This window comes from Triticum aestivum, chromosome 5D (genome assembly GCF_018294505.1).
Source record: "Triticum aestivum cultivar Chinese Spring chromosome 5D, IWGSC CS RefSeq v2.1, whole genome shotgun sequence".
Classification (NCBI taxonomy): Eukaryota; Viridiplantae; Streptophyta; class Magnoliopsida; order Poales; family Poaceae; genus Triticum; species Triticum aestivum.
This window is the reverse complement of record NC_057808.1, coordinates 295,086,500-295,107,847: the sequence shown is the minus strand read 5'-3', so window position 1 is coordinate 295,107,847 and position 21,348 is coordinate 295,086,500. Positions and strand designations below refer to the sequence as shown.

Below are 21,348 nucleotides of genomic sequence, written 5' to 3'. Positions count from 1 at the left end.
ACACCGACATCGATGTCACCGCGAAGGCTGCCGCCGTGCAGTGCGAGGCAGAGCCGACCCGGAGCTAGTTAACCCGGCGCTCGTGCTGGGGTCCGACGTGGTGTAAAGCGAGCAGGCGGTCGGAGCTCCCCTGTTTCCGTCTCATGCACAAGAGGTGTTCGTTGAAATGCCAAAGAGAGAGAGGAGGGGAGGAAGAAGAAGGTTGATGATGACGTGTGGGTCCCACCTATCATAACGGTTAACTTGACAGTCAAAATAAACAGAGTTGACTTTGCTGCCGGTCCCACATGTCATAAACAGGTTTAAAATCATAAAAAAGTCATCAACTCAATCGGGTAGTTTTTTGTCACGAAATTAGCACTAATCTGAAGTTTTTGGTCAGTTTTTAAAATGTGGTAGTTCTGTGGAACGGATACGTGAAATCTGGTAGTTTTTTTGTCAATTATTCGAATGTACCCAACCCGACTCGAAGCAGCCATTGGCAAACGGGGAACCACGCGATCCCCACCTAGCGAGCACCATTTCTAGGGAGCTTAGCTCTAGTTATCAAAATCGGTTGCGCTGATCAAATGCACCCACCGGCACGATGACCCAGTCAAAATCGCAGATAAAATACACAATTAGACACCTCAATTGATTGCCTGAGATCCAAACTCACGGAGCGTAGTGAATTTAAAGATACATTGTCTTGAGAGGACCAATACAAGTGTGACGATCGTTGAGCTCAACCTTATTTTCAACGCATGCACTCCATCTTCATGCATAAATTTCATACTATTTCCTGACCAAATCAGGATGAAACAGTCTTCATTTCGTGACAACACAACAATGATTAAATTGTACTACACCATATGATCAGCATGCTTCAGAACGGATGCAACGTTTGTTGACATTGCTGTGCCGACCTGGTCGATCTTGGGGCGCCTGCATTTCCATTGACTCGGGCACGTGCGAGTCTGATGAATATGTGTCTGCCTGTCTCCGCGTATGTTGATGTGCTGTTGCTGTGCAGCTCATCTCAATCAACTCCCCTCCCACAATTCACTCCCCAATTTACTCACTTCACCACCCCCACGATTTATGGCCGCGTTCCTACCCTGCTCTGCTCCCCCCTCCCTTCTCTCCCCCAAGCACACACCGGCACCGCAGTAAGCCACCAACGCGCCAAGAGAAACACTCGAGGGAGAGAGGGAGAGCACGCGTGCGCGCGCCTCTCGCCGTCGCCATGGGCCGCGGCGGTGCGTGCGGCGTCGCCTCGCTCTTCTTGGCGGTGGCGGCGGCGGCCTGCTGCGCGGCGGCGGCGCAGGAGCCCAACACGGACGCCTACTTCGTCGCGCGCTTCTACGCCAAGATGGGCCTCGCGGCGCCGCCGTCGGGCGCCGGCGCGGTGTGCTCCTGGCCTGGGGTGTCGTGCGACGGCGAGGGGCGGGTGCTGGCGTTCGCCGCCGCCGGGATGGGGCTGTCGGGCCCCATCCCGGAGGACACGGTGGGGAAGCTCGCCAGGCTGCGCTCGCTGGATCTCAGCACCAACCGCCTCACCGCGCTCCCCAACGACCTCTGGGAGCTGGGCGCCTCGCTGCGGAGCCTCAACCTCTCGCGCAACGCCATCCGCGGCGCGCTCCCCAACAACGTCGGCAACTTCGCGCGCCTCCAGGTGCTCGACGTCTCCCACAACGCCTTCTCCGGCGCGCTGCCGCCGGCGCTCGGCTCCATTGCCGGCCTGCAGGTCCTCAACGCCAGCCACAACCAGTTCCAAGGCCAGGTCCCGGGCGCCGGCGGGGGCCTCGTCTCCATGGATCTCTCCGGCAATGCGCTGGACGGCGACCTGCCTGACTTGTCGCCGCTGCGGTCGCTGGCCTACCTCAACCTGTCCGGCAACCAGCTCCGCGGCTCCATTATCGGGGCGTTCCAGGAGCAGTTGAGGGTGATAGACCTTAGCAACAACCGCTTCTCGCGGTTGAATTTTAGCAGTGGGTATTCTGGTACGTCCCTCACGTACCTCGACCTGTCAAGTAACGAGCTTCTTGGGGAATTTGGCCTCCCTGGCCGGTTCCGGAACCTGAGGCACATGAATCTCGCATTCAACCAGTTGTCCACGAATAATTTGCTGGCGTCGATTGGTGAGATTTCTTCATTGGAGTATGTCAATCTGTCAAGCACTGGGTTGCATGAGAGAATCCCTGGGGTGTTTGCTTCCCGGTTGGTTGGCTTACATGTGCTGGATTTGTCACGGAACAATATCAGCGGGGTGGTGCCGGACTTGAGCACTTTGCCGCTGCGGGTGCTGGACCTGTCGGTGAACAACCTCACTGGGGAGATCCCTGTGTCACTGGTCAAGAAATTGGCGTCAATGGATCGATTCAACTTCTCATACAACAATCTCACCGTCTGCGCCTCCGAGCTCTCCCCGGAAGCGTTTGCAGCCGCCTTTGCTAGGTCCAGGAATGACTGCCCGATTGCTGTAAACCCGGACAGCATGAAGAAAAATGGGGGGCACCGCAAGGGGATGAAGTTGGCGCTGGCCATTGTGCTCACGCTCTTCTTCTCAGTTCTTGCATTGCTTTGCTTGGCACTTGTGTGCAGGAAGCCGAGGAAGAAGAGGGGTGACACATTTCCCGTTGATAAGGAGCCATCGTCATTCAAAGACGAGCCTGGGACATCAGGGCCATTTGCGTTCCAGACTGATTCCACAACTTGGGTTGCCGATGTCAAGGTTGCCACATCCGTTCCAGTTGTCATATTTGAGAAGCCATTGCTGAGCTTCACCTTCGCCGACCTCTTGGCAGCCACATCAAACTTTGACAGGGGAACTTTGCTGGCAGAAGGGAGATTCGGGCCAGTGTACACAGGGTTCCTCCCTGGTGGAATTCAGGTTGCTGTGAAGGTGTTGGTCCATGGTTCGGCAATGGCAGATGAGGATGCCGCGAGAGAGCTTGAGCGGCTGGGACGGATCAAACATTCAAACCTGGTTCCTTTGACCGGTTACTGCTTAGCAGGAGGCCAAAGAATCGCGATATATGAGTACATGGAGAATGGCAATCTGCACAACTTGCTGCATGATTTGCCACTAGGCGTGCAGACCACTGAAGACTGGAGCACCGACACATGGGAGGATAACAATGGTGGCGTGGCCACCGAGAACATCACCCCAGAGGGCACTGCGGCATGGAGGTTCAGGCACAAGATTGCATTAGGCGCTGCAAGGGCACTGGCGTTCCTCCACCATGGTTGCATTCCGCAGATCGTCCACCGGGATGTGAAGGCAAGCAGCATCTACTTTGACTATGCAATGGAGCCAAGGTTGTCTGATTTCGGCTTGTCAATGATCGCCGGGACTAGCACAGACGGCGACCATTCCCCTGGCTATGTGCCACCGGAGTTCTCCGACCCAGAGAACGCCACGGCGACATCGAAGTCCGACGTTTACAGCTTCGGCATTGTGCTGTTTGAGCTGATCACCGGCAAGAAGCCACTGGGTGATGAGTACCCTGACCAGAAGGAGGCAAGCCTGGTGAGCTGGGCAAGGGCAATGGTGAAGGCAAATCAAGGGTCGAGCATCATCGACCCCAAGATCCGCGACACGGGACTGGAGAGGCAGATGGATGAGGCACTGAGGGTCGCCTACCTCTGCACCGCCGAGCTGCCATCCAAGAGGCCAACCATGCAGCAGATCGTTGGTCTATTAAAGGACATTGAGCCTAGAGTAGCAGATGAGAACTGAAGCTATTTTATTTATTAGTTTATTTTAGGCGTGTGAGCAGTGAGTGAGGTCCTAGTTGTTTCCTGGTCCTCTGCTGAGATATATCTTCTTCTTTCTTCTTCTTCTTCTTCTTTGATTGTTCATCTTCTGAGATGCTGCAATACAGCTTGCCACACTTGCTCCTTTACTAACAGAACAATGCTAGCATTGCTACAAGTAATCACAGCGGAAATGACTCATTGGGGGCGATGCCCACGACCCCACGTGTCCTGTAGGAACAGTAGGAGGAAAGTGTGTCGTGGATTGAGCAGCACCGCCTCATTTTGTGTCGACGGAGACGGTGGTCTTCATGGATGGTGTCGCCGCTCGGCTTGGTGGCTGGGATCGGCATCGGGCATCGGCGGCGCCAAAGGTGGTTGCTGTCACTGGTGGGGAAACAAGGTGACCTTGTTCCTATATTTCTCCTATCCCAGCTCCATCTCAATGCTTTGCATTCTTGCTTACAATTTTCTTCAACAGAAACTCCGATTAGCAAGTGAAGAACTAAATGTAATGGAGCTGAAGAGAATGGGGGGGCAAAGTTCTAAAACGATGAAGCATCACACTTATCCAGAGATGAGACTGTTTGATCATGTTATCTTCAATTTTCCTCATGCTTGATTCAAAGGACATTAGGACAAGAGCATGAGATGCATCTGCTCATGTACGTGCGCTCCCCTCCTACGGCTACGGCCATCTTAATTTTCTCAGTTAATATTTGACTGCTACTGAAATTTAACGTTAGTGTCATTTTTCATGTCGATGATGCGTGAACTTATCCTTTGCGCAATTGTGTTGTGTTGTGTTTTGTTGAAGACGAAGCTTGGGTAAGTTTCATCCTTTGTTGCTGCAACATGTTGCAGCCTTCCAAAGAGAAAATGACATTATTACGAATCTTTTGGGATGATTATCAAAATCGCAGGATATGATTTAGGACCCAACACTTTCTTGTAGAGTCCATAATTCCTGTTTCTTGTGGAGTTGAGGAGAGAAGAAGCTTGGGGAGGCAGCAACATCATTTCTATGATTTTCCACCATGACATCAATCACATCTACACCGTAGTTATTAGTGTGGCACTGGAGGAGGACTGACGTGCGTTTCGTGTTTGGTTAAGACGGCCGGAATTTGCCATGCACGCCAACGATATTTAAATGAGGCAGCATAGCTGCCGTCCTTTTCCTGGCCTTTTTTTTTGCCCACTGGCAGTGGATGGACGGACAGCGAGCACCTTACTAGCAGTACCAGTACGTGCAGTCATAGAAAATCTGTCAATACATAACTGCCCACGCATTCAATCATATCATTAAGGCCATGATGGCTGGCTGCAAGCACCGCCCTGAAAGCGTGCTCTGCTCATCACTGTTTCTGTTGGAAGAAGATTAAAGCGCGTTCCATACCATCATTATGTTGTAACTTTTCCTCTCGCTCTTCCGGTTAAATTAGGGCAAAAGGTGGTGTAGTGGCTGGGTGGCTCTTCTTTACTCGAGGTTACGCTACCTAAAGGCGTTGATAATGGTTTCGCGCCATGCGCGGCCTGCACCTGCAGTCATGGCTTTCCGAGAAAGAGGCTGCGGCTCTCGAGCCTTGACTGTGGCATGGAAATCCCTGTCATCATGCATGCGCGCCACCCGCTTGATGATTGTGGTGCTTTCTGTTTGTTTGTGTAGAGTGCAAGTGATTGATTGTTCATGCAAAAACCTGTTCTGTTGTAAGGCAACACCAAAAGAAAAAACACGAAAAGATTGTTGCTAGATTTAAATTCGAGTTGCTAACTGAGTATAGCTCAGATGGTTACATTTCTTGTGGTGAAACCAGCCCCCATAGTTAAGTTCTAGATTTGTGTTGGTGCTCGTATTTTTATGGATTTAAGTTATGTTCGTTTAATGAGAGTTAAGTTCTAGACTTGTGTTGGTGCCCATATTTTTATGGATTTAAGTTATGTTCGTTTAATGATAGGAGACATTTCTACCAGAGTTCAGTTTGCTTTTGTCAGGACCCAACTGAACAAATCGACAACGCTTCAGTTAAGTTTAAATCCCCAGTCCTTGGCGCGAGACTACCCTGGCCGTCCATCACTGATCAGACGCTCTACCTCCGCTCGTACCGCTTCGCTTTGAAGAGAGGCTCTGGATCGCGTACAAGTGGCATCGGACGGTACCATCAACTCACGGGTCACTGTACCCTTTCCGGCAAAGATTACAGTGTTCCACTACTTTTCATTTTACTTTCTTACTTTCACTCAACTTGTAAGGCTATAAAGCCAGAGCTCCAGCTCGATCGAGGGCATAGAAATTGTTAGGGTTTCCCCCTCTCGGCCGCCAGTGTTCCTGGCCGGTCATAGGCTCCTCTTGCTTTGTACTAAAACACCTTGATCCGAACCATAAATCGAGCTAGTTTGAGTGGAATTTCTCCCCTGTTTTTCCTGAATATTGCTCGTCAGACTCATCAGGGTCTGGCAAGTGGTAATCAGAGCAAGGTTTTCTCCTTGGTGGCGTGAGATCCGGTGCCGAGGTGGAGTTGGAGGTGCCGTAAAATCCTCCACTTCTCACCGGTGACGTTGGGCGGCGGTGGTTCCCCGGCGGCGACTGGTGGCGGAGAGAAATTCGGTACAGGTTTGGGCACGGGAAGAGGTTGCAGAAACACACAGTCTTTGTGGTAAAATCCCTCCCTCCCTCCCAGATCCAGTGTACTTCCGGCGGCGCGGCGTTGGTGGCGGTGCAGGCGGCGGTAGGATCGAAGGCCAAGGTCGGGTTGCAGCTCCGGCTGTGGTAAAATTCCTCCCTTCGCTGGCTGATCAGACGCAGAGAGGTTACTTAGCACCCTGCTAGTTGCAAAAACCCTCCCTATTGTTCTTTCGTGCAAGAATGACTGGCCCTACGGATTCTTCCTCCACTGAGAACTTGGAGCTCCAATCATTGCAACTGGATGTAAAAACCCTGCAGCAGAACAGGGAAACAGACAGACAAGACTTTGAAGATTTCAGAGACCACGTTGCCACCAATTTTCAATCCCTGCAGAAAACCTTAGGAGAATTACAGGGCTCTCTGAACAGCTTCATTGCAGGATTTCCCAAGCCTAGAGAAACTCCTCCTAGTCCCCAAGATGTTGCACAGGGTAGTGGCCAACGGCAAACACCCCAGGGTCCATTTCATGCACTACGGTCCTCCAAACTCCTCCTACTGTTGGATCTGCAACTTTAGTGGACAAGAACACGGGCAAAGAGCTTAACTTGGATGGCAGCAACAAGGCACCTTATAGACATCCACACTTTGCTGCTAACAAAAACCCAGTCCCTGAAACCAGAGCACCTGCTACTATTAACCAAGCTCTCAATGCACAACAGGTAGTGCAGCTGGACCTGGAGCATGCTGAACAACTTCCACAACAAGAAGCAAGAGGTGGAGTTGTGCAGAGAGATCAGGGCCAGGACAACAGAAGACCACTTGCAATAGTCAAACCAGCAAAGTACAACATCCCTGAATTTGATGGCAGTGGTACTGACTCATGGATACAAACTATTGAGCTGTACTTTGAGGCTGCTAGAACACCACTGGAGCAGAAAACAGAAATTGCAGTAACATACCTTAAAGGCCTTGCAATAGAATGGTGGAGAGGTACTGGAATTGTACCTAACACACTGCCTTGGTATAGATTCTGTAGACTCCTAGGTGACAGGTTTGCAGAAACTTCAGTCTGTGACAATGTGAGATCATTCCATGCACTCACCCAAACAGGATCTGTCAATGATTATATCCTCAAATTTGAGCAGGCTATGAACTTGATGAGAAGGGACAATCCTGCACCGCCTCAAGATTACTACAAAACCAGTTTTATCTCTGGACTGCATGACAACATACAACACCATGTCCAATGTCATGAGCCTGCTGACTTACAGAAAGCAATTTGGCTTGCTAGGAGAATGGAACAAGCACAGCCACCGAAGAGAACTGCTATTCCAAGCAATAGTTTCCCTCAAGTGAGGAGACAGGTGCAATTTGACCCAGGAAAACTTGGACCCACCAACACAGCTACAATAATACAACAAGCTAGAATGAAGGGCATCTGCTACAAGTGTAAAGAGCCTTGGTTTCCAGGACATAAAAAGGTGTGTAAACTAGCAAATCAAGCTCCGATCCAAGCACTCCAAGATGTTTACCCTGATGATGCTGAATTGGTCTACTATACTGAAGTACTAGATGAAACTGATGTCCCTCCCCCTGTGGACACTGATGATACCCCCCCTCCAAATATCTATGCATGCTCTTATGGGTATCAAATCATCTAAGAAGCTCAGTTTTACAGTGACAGTTATGTTCGGAAACACTCCAGCCACTGCACTTATTGATAGTGGCAGTACTGCTACATTTATTACTCCAAAAATTGCTCAGCTAGCAAAGTGTGCTCTCACACCAACCAGAAAGAGAAAAGTAATTGTAGCAAATGGAGATACTCTCTGGTCTGAATTCATTGCACTGCAATGCCCCTTCTCCCTGCAAGGCACACAGTCCTCCACTAATTTGAGAGTCCTTCAATTACAAGTTTATGATGTAATCCTGGGCAGATTGGAAGGCCTCTTTTAGCCCAGTTGAGTTGGATTTTGATGAGATGCATGTCAAGATCACTCTGAAAAATGGTGACAAGAAAATTTTCAAAGATGAAAGCTTGCCTTCTGTAGCTGTGCAAGAAATGGACACTGTAGAAGCTTTCTCAGAGGAACCTGTTTGTGGTGCTGTCCTACTTTTAAACAGAATTGTTGTTCAAGAGCTAGTGGACACTGTGGTACCAGCCCCTGTCCAGCAGCTTTTAGACAAGTACTCACCAGTTTTCAGCACTCCAACTGATCTTCCTCCCAAGAGAACTGTAGATCATGCTATACCTTTCACTCCAGAAGCAAAAATAATCAACCAGAGGCCATACAGACTTCCCCACCACCAGAAAGATGCTATGGAATCCATCATCAAGGACATGATCAAGACCAAAGTGATTAGGGACAGCTCTAGCCCTTACTCCTCCCCTGCACTCCTTGTTAAAAAGAAGGACATGACTTGGAGATTGGTCAATGATTTCAGAAAAATTAACCAGCAGACAGTTAAGAACAAATATCCAATACCTGTCATAGAAGATCTCTTGGATGAATTGAAGGGTGCCACAGTCTTCACCAAGCTGGATTTAAGAAGTGGCTATCATCAAATCAGAATGCAGGAAGAAGATATTGGAAAAAACTGCTTTCAGCACCCATTGTGGCCACTATGAGTACTTAGTTATGCCATTTGGACTTACTAATGCTCCAGCTACATTTCAGCAACTAATGAACACAATTTTAGCACCCTACCTGAGAAAATTTGTGTTGGTCTTCTTTGACGACATCTTGATATACAGCAAGAATATGAAAGAGCACTTGATACATCTACAACAAGTCCTTGAAGTGTTGCAGTCCCATCAACTATATGCAAAACTAAGCAAATGTACCTTTGCACAACCTCAAGTGGAATACTTGGGCCATATTATCAGAGGTGATGGAGTAGCAACTGACCCTACCAAAATTGAGGCAATAATCCAGTGGCCCACTCCTGAAAATGTAACATAGTTGAGAAGTTTCCTTGGCCTCACTGGTTACTACAGGAGATTCATTCAAAACTATGGTTTCATTTGCAAACCCCTATTTCAATCCTTGAAAAAGGACAACTTCAAATGGGAAAGTGAGCAATAGGAAGCTTTCAACTTATTAAAACATAAGATGACCCAAGCTCCTGTCCTGGCCCTGCCTGATTTTTCTCAGCCCTTTATCCTAGAAACAGATGCTTGTGCTTATGGAATTAGTGCTGTGCTCATGCAAGAAGGCAGGCCAATCTCTTACTTCAGCAAGACCATTGGCCCTAAAGCTGCTGCCCTTTCAACATATGACAAAGAGGCCATGGCCATCATAGAAGCATTGAAACATTAGAAACACTATTTTGCTGCCTCCTCTTTGATTATCAGAACTGATCAGCAAAGTTTGAAATATATTCAAGAGCAAAAACTAACTGAAGGAATTCAGCACAAGTTACTAGTGAAACTCCTGGGCTACAACTTCAAGATTGAGTACAAACAAGGCAAAAACAACAAAGTTGTTGATGCTCTATCTAGAGTGAAATACAGGTTACAATCCCTGGTTGCTAGTCAAGTGAGACCTGCATGGATATCTGAAGTTATCTCTAGTTATTCCCAGGATCAAAGGTGCAAGGACCTGATAACTCAATTAGCAACTTCTGCAACTGATGTCCCTAACTATGCTCTCCAACAAGGAATTCTAAGATACAAAAACAGAATTGTCATAAGCAAGAATTCTAACCTCAGAAATCAGTTAGTAGCTGCCCTACACAATTCTGAACTTGGAGGCCACTCTGGACACAGAGCTACCTACCAGAGAGTTAAACTCCTCTTCCATTGGCCTGGCATGAAGCAGTTCATTGTGGATTATATTAAGCAATGCCCCACATGCCAAATCAACAAACCTGAGCATTGCAAGTATCCTGGCTTGCTACAGCCTCTTCCTGTCCCAGACTTTGCTTGGTGCCACATTAGCATGGATTTTGTAGAAGGCCTACCAACTTCCCAAAACAAAAACATGATTTTGGTAGTGGTAGACAGATTTACTAAATATGGGCATTTTATTCCAATGCAGCACCCCATCACTGTCAGTACTGTGGCCACAGCCTTCACTGATCACATCTTCAAGTTACATGGCCTACCTTCAGTTATTGTTACTGACAGAGATACAATCTTCACCAGCAATCTTTGGCAGGCACTCTTCAAGAAATTGGGCATTAAACTGCAAATGAGCACTTCTTACCACCCTCAATCTGATGGCCAAACAGAGAGGGTCAATCAATGCTTGGAAAACTAATTGAGGTGCATGGCCTTCTTACAGCCTAAGAAATGGATGAACTGGCCCTCTCTAGCTGAATGGTGGTACAACACCAGTTACCATACAGCTCTGCAAATCACTCCTTTCCAAGCACTATATAATAGACCCCCCAACATGATCTATGAAGCAGCCTTGTACCCAGCTGAGCAAATACAAGAATTTTCCTCTGTCCTCACTGCTGAACAAATTGCAGCACAGATCAAGGCAAATCTGCTGAAGGCTCAAACTAGAATGAAACATTATGCTGACAAAAAGAGATCTGAGAGAACTCTGGAAGTGGGTGACATGGTGTACCTCAAACTTCAGCCCTATAGACACACTACTTTGAGTGTCCATCAATTTCTGAAGCCCCACTCTAAGTTTTATGGCCCATTCAGAATAACAGAGAAAATTGGTCCAGTGGCTTACAAACTACTGTTACCTGAGGGCTATAAACGGCACCCCACATTCCATGTCAGTCAATTGAAAAACTGGGACCACAAGCAATTCCCAACCCCAACCTACCACTCATCAATGCTGATGGTACTATTCTCCTAGAACCTGAGAAGCTCTTGGAGAGGAAACTTATTCCCAGAACTCAGGGTGATATCCAAATACCTGTGGTGCGTTGGCTTATCAAATGGTGTAACATGGATGAGCAAGATGCTACTTGGGAAGATGCAACATTCATACAAAAGGTTTTTCCAGCCTTTCAGCCCTGAGGACTGGTCTGAAGTCGATCGGGGGGGGGGGGGGGTTGTCAGGACCCAACTGAAGAAATCGACAATGCTTCAGTTAAGTTTAAATCCCCAGTCCTTGGCGCGAGACTACCCTGGCCGTCCATCGCTGATCAGACGCTCTACCTCCGCTCGTACTACTTCGCTTTGAAGAGAGGCTCTGGATCGCGTACAAGTGGCATCGGACGGCTACCATCAACTCACGGGTCACTGTACCCTTTTCGGCAAAGAGTACAGTGTTCCACTGCTTTTCATTTTACTTTCTTACTTTCACTCAACTTGTAAGGCTATAAAGCCAGAGCTCCAGCTCGATCGAGGGCATAGAAATTGTTAGGGTTTCCCCCTCTCTGCCGCCAGTGTTCCTAGCCGGCCATAGGCTCCTCTTGCTTTGTACCAAAACACCTTGATCCGAACCATAAATCAAGCTAGTTTGAGTGGAATTTCCCCCTGTTTCCTAAATATTGCTCGTCAGACTCATCAGGGTCTGACAGCTTTCCATTATTTATGCCAACGTGGCAACACCATCTGCCTGTGTATGTGTCGGTCCTACCTGCCTGCTAGTGAGATGGAGCAAGAAAGTGTAGAATACCCCTTGGTTTTAGCCTCTTGTGACCAAGGCGCTAGGGTTCCCTTGCCTCTTGCTGGCGTCGCCGCCGGTCCGCCCCGTCTCCTATGGTTCTTGGACCATGGAGGCACGCTGGATCCCGACCCTTACCGGCGGGAGGACTCCATTTGTAGGTGTTTTTTTAAAGTTTTGTTAGGGTTTGTGCCATGTTCAAGAAGACGGGCGGTGGCAGCTTCCTGAAGATGGAATAAGGTCCTCCCCATCTAGCCTCTGTCCCGACGGAGTTTCTAGCATCGTCAAAGGGAGTGTGGAGGTATTGTTCGCACACGAACACGTCACCATGTACCCTCGACGCTGGGGGTGGTACACCGCAACTACACCGAAAGAGACCCGACCGGAAACGCGGTACACAAGCAATCCAGTGAGCCCTTTTGTAGACCCGAAACCCTACACGCCCGGGAGGGACCCCGTCAGGGCGCGCGGCGGCTATGGGCTGCTCTAGGTCGGACTGACCGCCCCTAAGGCCTCATGGATTCGCTGCCTCCAATCTCGAAGAACAACGAAGAACGAGAAGTAAGATACGAGGGGGATAAAGATAGATGAACAAGAAAAAGTAGGATAGATTGATTTGTTCGATTGTGTGTTGTTCAATCGGCAGTCACCCCTTTCATATGTATAAGGCGGCTGGACTTCCCGTACAAGAAAAGGACTCAAATCACGTCTAAATCGTGAAAAGTTACCCTAACTCGGACTACGAGGGCCGGAACTTCCAGTCTAGCCCAGAACTTCCAGGCTCAAATTATATCAAGTAGCCCTCTTGCACTGAATCTACAGGTCGCGTATGACTTCGGATCGCGATGGTCCGAAAAGCAAATTGTAGATCTTGAAACAGAGAAAAACTCGTTTGTTGATCACCTTTTCATTCGAGGTCTTCTTGAGGTTGAAATCAGGCCCGCAAATCTGCAAATAATGTTGAAAACCTCGTTTTCTGTGTGTGTCATGCAATGTCACTGTTTAGCCCGGAACCTCCCCGAAAGTTTTGTCCGGAACTTATGGGGCAGACTTCTGCATCACATTATTTTGGCCCTAACTTTTGCATACGAACCCAATTGAGACGTTTTTATATCAAAATTGATCGTTCCGACGAGACGGAGACAATCCATGTAGAACACTTTCTCATATGAGGCCGTCTTGGGGGCGTAATTGGTTGAACAACACTCTGCACACAAAATCCTTGTAACATCCCAAATTTTCAATTTGGAATGTTATACATAGATCATCATTTTGCATATCATGTTTTGTTGCATTTTGACAACTCCTCGATAAATCCTAAGCAACTCAAGGACCCTCGGAGAGAGTTGGGGATTTTCTCGAATTTTTAAATTTTATTTTTCAAACGAGGGTTTTGGTTTTAATTATTTTTCTCTCCGAAAAATATTTCATTTTAAAAAAACGAGAGGAGAAAATATGACTTCTCCAAAACAATTGAGATACTCGAGGAAAAATGTTAAAATCATTATTTGGATTTTATTTGCAATTTTTATTGCATTTAAAAATATGCATGTTTTCAAAATATTTATTTTTGATTTTAAAAATGTTCACCCTATTCTAGATTTTCTAACTAGACGGGGAAAATTTATTCCATATTTTTCTGATTTTTATTTATTTTTCTACGCAATATTTTCCGCGGAACTTATTTAAAAAAAACACGCGCCCGCGCCGGCTGGGCCGAGCCCAAGCCGACGGCCTGCCCCGTCGCCCCTTTCCTCTCTCCCTACGACGCCGCCGCCGGAGTCCGTCCCGGACACGACGCCGCCGCCGCCTCGGATGCCCCTTCCCCAAGCCTCCCTAGCCCCCCTTCCATAAATAGGACCCCCCCTCCGTTTCCTCTCACCGCCGCCGCTGTTAGCCCCGCCGCCGCCCGCACTCATCCCGCCGCCACCGCCGTTGCCTTGCCGCCGCCGCCGCCGGGAGCGCCGGAGCCGCCGCCCCTCGCCGCCGGAGCACCCCCCGAGCCGCCGCCCCTCGCGCCCGAGCCCCGCCACCGGAGCCCCTCGCCGGAGCCCGCCCGTCGAGGTACTGCCGCCGGCCGTCTCGTTGTTGACCGGTTTTCTGTAAAAAAAACTTTTTGTTTAAAAAAACCCTAGATCGGTTTTTTTTCGGTTTTCTTATTTCGCGAGCGTTCACCGAACCGTTCGTTTTAACGAACGCGTTCGTCGGTTTTTCTCCGTTAACGAACGTCCGTTATTTAACCGTTCGTCCGTTTTTCTTTTTCGTCGGATTTCTCGTTATTTTTCTCAGAATCGATTTCTGATCGAATTTTCGAATCTGTTTAACTTTTCGCTCGTTTATCGGAATCAGGCGATTCAAGCGCCTAGAGTTTCATCTCGAAATTCTCTTTCCGTTTAACCTACTCAAACAAGTTTTTGCTACAGTAAAATTTGACCTAGATCCAGATTAGCAAACGAAGTTTCTTTCTTTCGCCGTTTGACTTTCGTTGCTTCTTTCGAGTTGATTCTTTTTGCAAACCGGAGTTCTTAAGTTAAACTTTCTGGTTGGATCTTTCATTCGAGTTTTACCTATGCATTAGATGAGTACTGATTGTATGCTTGTTTGTTTGCGATAGAGTACCCGGAGTGTGCCGCTTGTTACTTCGACTCGCTAGGTTTTGCGGATCATCAGCAAGGCAAGTAACACTTTGATCATATCCCGTTCATACCCAGTTTTATTGCATTAGATCTATTCCCTCAAACATTGCATGATTAGGATCTAAATAAACTGTGGGTATTGGGAAGTAGTTGAGGTAGTACCTATTACCTGTTTTATTTTATCAAACCCTTGGGAGTTACTTCTACGTTGCTATTATATTGCCATGCTATGCTCGTAGACGTGGATTGGGTTTGAGTGATATCCATGACAGATGTGAGATGTTAATTAATGGTTCAACTTAAGGTGGCAACTAAAACTCACATCTGGGTGGATTGAGGCACCTGGAGAACCCAGTGTTGTCTGTATGTATAAGGTCCGCCACCCAGGCTCAAAGGGATCATAAGATTATTCATGCTGGAAACTTCCGTGTGCAGCCACAAGCTATTATGGGCTCTAGCATAGCTGAGTAGGTTACAGGATCTCTTGAAGAGGTGGACTAGCAGATGTAGGGGAAAGTAGGTGTACCGGTCCATCCAGAGTAGAGAGTGATTGTTTCTGAAAGACTGTGTCTCGGTCATCCGTTTCTCAAACATCATGCAGTGCGAGAATCAAGCGGAGGCGATCGAGTCTTGTGGGGAAAAGTGCACAAACCTCTGCAGAGTGTACAAACTGATCATGATTAGCCGTGTCCCCGGTTATGGACAACTTGAGTATCTAGTATCTGGATTATCATTTGAATCTCATCACCGTGATACTTATAATTAATTTTGTTGGGTTAATGATGACACTTAATTGGGATTGAGTTGGAGGTACCTTCTCAATGTTTCAACCACCATGATAGTTAAATAAAATTTATTCCTTTGCAGTAGGATAAAATTGGCTTTTCGCAAAACTGTAACCATAGAGCCTTTCCACCAGCTATATATGCATATAGTATAGCATTATTACTGTTCATTGTTCTCTATGTGTTACTTTGCCAGCATATTCTATGTGTTGACCCGTTTTCGGGCTGCAACGTTTCATGTTGCAGACTTTTCAGACGACGAGTAAGATGCCTTAGGTCGTGGTCTTATACTCAGTGATGCCGCTGGAGTTGATGGACTCACTTATCTTCCAAGTCTTCCGCTGTTATCGTTATTAGATGGCTTTAAGCCATGTTATTTATACTTATCTCTTTGGAGATATTCGATGTAATAAGTGTGTGATTGCCACTCTGTTATAAATCCTCCATTTGTACTGTGCGTGTCAGCATTACTGATCCAGGGATGACACTGGTGCACAGCAGCACAGGCCATTTGAGGTCTGGTCGCTACAAAGTTGGTATCAGAGCACACGCTGACTATAGGACACGACCACTAAGCTTAAGCCCTAGAAAACTTCTCTCTTCTCATTTCTGACCCCTCTCCACTTTCTACTCTTTTAGGAATGGCGAATGCAAGGAGCAAGTTCATGCAACCAGATGAAGATACGCCGTTTGGACGACATTTGAAGGAAGTCACCAAGTACTTGAACATAGGAATACCAAGCGTCACCGGAACCTACAATGCCACATTACCTGAAGAGGAGAGCTGGAAGATTCAAGTTATTATTCCAGGAAGAACGTTTGCGCCAATTACTGAACCCATGAGATTGGTTTTCGAAGCACCAACTTGGAGTTTAGGGAAGAGCATGGCCGCACACATCGCCATGGGATGCATTGGAGAAGTCTATCAACAGGAGCTTAAGGATACAATTTACCAAATTTGTGGACGTCAAGACGCGCAATGGGAGATGATCAAGACCAAGAAGGATGGATCAATTGCAGCTTTCATCCAAGAGCAGAACCAACATATTCGACGCCAGGAGAACCAGATGTGCACGGACAAGGAAGAACTGAAGAAGGCATTCACGAAGATCAAGGAGCTCCAAGAAGAACTCAAGGCTACCCGCGAAGATTATTTGGAGGAAATCAACGCACTAGTCGGGAAGATTGACGACCTGGAGAATAAGATTGGAGCATTCGTGGGAAATCCAGTGGCAAAAGCAGAAGTCGACGAATGCACTTGCCCGGATAACTACATCATCATCGACGACACCGACTCGGAACCAAGTGAAGACGAATGGATTGATGAAGCTGGAGCAGACATCATGGAGTCTTCAACGGATCAGAATTTTTAGTAGACCACCATACCAGTAGTAGTTTTTCCCCCATTTAGTAGTATAGCTCAAGCACTTTGTAACGCTAGTTAGATCGATTGTTTTGCCTTGTTTGGATTGATTGAGTGATATTGATTGAATTTGTCTCATGAGCATATGGGTAGTGTTTTCTCTCTAGACCTCATTCTATTCTTAATTCTCATCTTTTCTAAACCTATCAGATGCCTCCGAGACGCGACACCGGATTTGTTTTCCCGCCAGAGATCACTCAGTTGATTCAGCAACAGAATGCCCTGATGCAAGTGTTAGTGCAGAACCAAGGCAACAACAACAACAACAACCCACCGCCACCACCACCTGTTGATCACTTAGCCCGTTTCTTAAGGCTAAACCCGCCGGTGTTTTCCAGTAGCACCGAGCCGATTGTTGCAGATGATTGGCTCCGCAAAGTTGGAAGGGAGTTGACCACTGCAGGATGCACAGATGCGGAAAGAGTGCATTTTGCCGCACATCAGCTTGATGGACCCGCAGCATCATGGTGGGAGAATTATACAGCCACGCACCCCATTGACGCTGTCACATGGGACCAGTTTCAGCAAGCTTTCCGTACAGCTCATGTTTCAGCAGGAGCTATGGCTATGAAGAAGCGTGAGTTTCGCAACCTACGCCAAGGAGGACGCACCGTAGGCCAGTATGTGGAGGATTTCAGTAAGTTAGCACGTTATGCACCAGATGACGTTGCTACGGATGCTGCCAAGCAGGAGAAATTTCTGGAAGGATTGAATGATGAGCTGAGTATGCAGTTGATGGTAGCAACTTTCAACAACTACCAGGAGCTGGTAGATAGAGCTCTCATGATTGAAGGAAAGCAACAGCAGATTGAAAACCGTAAGAGGAAGTATGGACAAGGGAAGTACAATTCTGGAGCCCAGCAGAAGCCACGATTTACCCCGAAGCCGGGAGGACAGTTTCAGCATACCCATGGAGGAGGTAGTTCGCACAACCATAATGGCCCCAAGATTGGTAATGGGAATGGAGGAGGAAACGGACAGAACCGCATCAACCCATCTACCCCAACCAAGAGAGATCTAAGTCACATTACCTGTTTCAAGTGCCAGAAGACGGGACATTACGCTACTGATTGTCCCGAAGCCCAAAATGGAAATGTCAATGGAAGCTCTGGGAAGAAGCCGAACCCGTTCAACAAAGGACATGTGAACCACGTGAGCGTGGAGGAGATTGAAGCTCAGCCTGATGCAGTAATAGGTAAGTTTATGGTTAAGTCATTTACTGCAACTGTTCTTTTCGATACTGGTGCATCGCATTCATACATATCAAGGGGATTCGTAAACAAGTTTAAGATGTCCACCCAAGTTCTCAAAACCCCTATGTTAGTAACCTCGCCAGGAGCAGAGTATATGGCCACTCAAGGATGTTTTCAGATACCGTTGGCCATTGGAAGGCATGTTTTCCCCTCAGACCTCATTGTTTTGGAATCACAAGGTTTGGATGTGATCTTGGGAATGGATTGGCTATCGTTGTATGGAGGAAACATCGATTGTGCCAGCAAGACTATTTTGCTTACCACCCCGGAAGGAAAAAGTATCAAGTATGTATCCAGGCATATGCCAAAGAGGACTCAAGTGAATTCCTTATCAGGAGTTGTGCAGGAGGAAGTACCAGTGGTGAAGGATTATCCGGATGTATTTCCAGAAGAGTTACCAGGCATGCCACCAGATAGAGACATTGAGTTCTTGATTGAACTTTTGCCAGGCACAGGGCCAATATCTAAGAGACCGTACAGGATGCCCGCAAAGGATTTGGAGGAAATTAAGAAGCAGATCAAGGAGTTACTGGATAAAGGCTATATTCGCCCAAGTTCGTCACCTTGGGGATCACCAGTACTTCTAGTAGAGAAGAAAGATGGATCACTAAGGATGGTTGTTGATTACCGAGGATTGAATGAAGTGACCATCAGAAACAAGTACCCACTGCCGATGATCAATGATTTGTTTGACCGCTTGCAAGGAGCTGTATTTTCCAAGATCGATCAACGATCAGGATACCATCAGTTAAAGATTCGAGAGCAGGATATACCCAAGACGGCATTTACCACCAGATATGGATTGTATGAGTATACCGTTATGTCGTTTGGACTGACTAACGCACCGGCCTATTTCATGAACCTGATGAACAAAGTGTTTATGGAGTTTTTGGATAAGTTCGTCGTGGTATTCATTGATGATATTTTAATCTTTTCCAAGGATGAAGAAGAGCATGAGAAGCATTTACGATTGGTACTTGAGAAGCTCAGAGAACATCAGTTATATGCCAAGTTCAGCAAATGTGAGTTTTGGTTGAAGGAAGTTGGATTCCTTGGACATGTTATTTCTGGAGAGGGAATAGCAGTAGACCCTGCCAAGGTTGACACAGTGACAAGTTGGGAATCGCCCGCTACAGTTGGAGAAATCCGGAGTTTTCTTGGACTTGCAGGATACTACCGGAGATTTATCGAGAATTTCTCAAGGATTGCTAAGTCCATGACTGAGCTATTGAAGAAGGACACCAAATTTAATTGGACTAAGGAGTGTGAAGCTAGTTTCCAAGAATTGAAGAAACGATTGGTTACATCACCAGTGTTGATTCTGCCTGATCAACGCAAGGACTATGAAGTTTATTGTGACGCTTCTCGTCGAGGACTTGGAGCAGTGCTTATGCAGGAAGGAAGAGTTGTTTCGTATGCTTCACGACAACTTAAACCCCATGAGAAGAATTATGCTACGCATGATTTGGAATTAGCAGCCGTGGTTCATGCATTGAAGACATGGAGACATTTTCTCATCGGAAACCATTGTGGGGTGTACACGGATCACAAGAGTTTGAAGTACATTTTCACGCAGAAGGAGTTAAACCTCAGACAGAGGAGATGGTTGGAGCTCATCAAAGATTATGATATGAGATTGCATTATCACCCTGGAAAGGCTAACGTAGTAGCAGACGCGTTGAGCCGCAAGAGTCATGTCAACACCCTCACGACAGGAGAGTTACCTCAGGAGATAGCCGAGGACCTACGTGAGCTATGTTTGGAAATAGTCCCTAGAGGCTATTTAGCGACATTGGAGATTCAGTCTACCTTGATGGAAAAGATCAGAGAAGCTCAGAAGACAGACAAGGAGATTGAAGAGATAAAGGAGAAGATGACCAAAGGAAAAGCCAAAGGATTTCGTGAGGATGAGCACGATACCTTATGGTTCGAGGACCGTGTATATGTGCCAAATGATCCGGAGATCAGGAAGTTGATTTTGCAAGAAGCCCATGATTCACCGTACTCGATTCACCCAGGAAATACCAAGATGTATTTGGATTTGAAGAATACTTTCTGGTGGACCGGAATGAAGAAGGATATTGCGGAGTTTGTAGCAGTTTGTGATGTATGTCAGAGAGTGAAGGCAGAGCATCAGAAGCCAGCAGGATTGCTACGGCCATTGCCGATACCCGAATGGAAGTGGGATAAAATAGGCATGGATTTTATCACGGGATTACCCAGGACTCGTTCAGGCTATGACTCGATATGGGTTGTAGTCGACCGTTTGACGAAAGTGGCTCATTTCATTCCAGTGAAGACCACTTACACCAGTGCTAAGTTGGCAAATATATACATGACCAGGATAGTATGTTTGCATGGAGTTCCGAGGACCATTGTATCAGACAGAGGAACCCAATTTACCTCGAAGTTTTGGAAGCAGCTACATGAAACATTGGGAACCAGGCTGGAATTTAGTACAGCATTTCACCCGCAGACAGATGGACAGACCGAGAGAGTCAACCAGATTTTGGAGGACATGTTGAGAGCATGTGCGCTAGATTATGGATCTAGTTGGGACGACAATTTGCCATATGCGGAGTTTTCGTATAACAACAGTTATCAAACCAGTTTGAAGATGGCCCCTTTCGAAGCTTTGTACGGAAGGAGGTGTAGAACACCGTTGTTATGGGACGAAGTTGGAGACCGTCAGTTGTTTGGACCGGATTTGATTAAGGAGTCTGAACAGAAAGTAAGGTTGATTCGCGATAGGCTCAAGGTAGCCCAGTCCAGGAAGAAGAGTTATGCCGATTCTAAACGAAAGGAGACAGTTCACGAAGTCGGAGACAGAGTGTATCTTCGAGTATCACCACTTCGAGGAGTGAAGCGCTTTGGAGTTAAGGGAAAGTTAGCGCCTCGTTTTATCGGACCATACAGAGTGTTGGAACGTATGGGAGAAGTTGCCTACAAGCTGGATTTGCCGGAAGGATTGTCTTGAGTACATGATGTATTTCATGTTTCACAGTTGAAGAAGTGCCACGCAGAGATGGCTGAGATACCACTAAGAGATACCGTGCCACTGGAAGCGATTCAGTTGGAAAGTGATTTGACCTATGAGGAGAAGCCAGTTAAGATTCTCGAGTATGCCAGCCGAGTTACCCGCAGCAAGGTTATCAAGTTTTGCAAAGTTCAGTGGAGCCACCACACAGAAGATGAGGCCACCTGGGAGCGAGAGGAAGATCTACGAAAAAACCACTCCCACCTGTTTTCTAGCCAACCCGAATCTCGAGGGCGAGATTCATCTTAAGGGGGGTAGGTTTGTAACATCCCAA

The 21,348-nt window shown here is 47.2% G+C and overlaps 1 protein-coding gene across 1 annotated transcript; it reads left to right on the top strand.

Annotated features, from left to right (window-relative positions):
- Window positions 1–1,019: 1,019 nt before the first annotated feature.
- LOC123121287 (probable LRR receptor-like serine/threonine-protein kinase At2g24230) lies at window positions 1,020–3,887 on the top strand. The gene has a single exon (XM_044541192.1). It carries the CDS (start codon window positions 1,226–1,228, stop codon window positions 3,719–3,721), a length of 2,496 nt encoding a protein of 831 aa, XP_044397127.1. The 5' UTR covers window positions 1,020–1,225; the 3' UTR covers window positions 3,722–3,887.
- The last annotated feature ends 17,461 nt before the right edge of the window (window positions 3,888–21,348 follow it).

Excerpts from the sequence above, each read along its gene's own strand:
- LOC123121287 (XM_044541192.1), top strand. The coding sequence starts at position 1,226 with ATGGGCCGCGGCGGTGCGTGCGGCGTCGCCTCGCTCTTCTTGGCGGTG.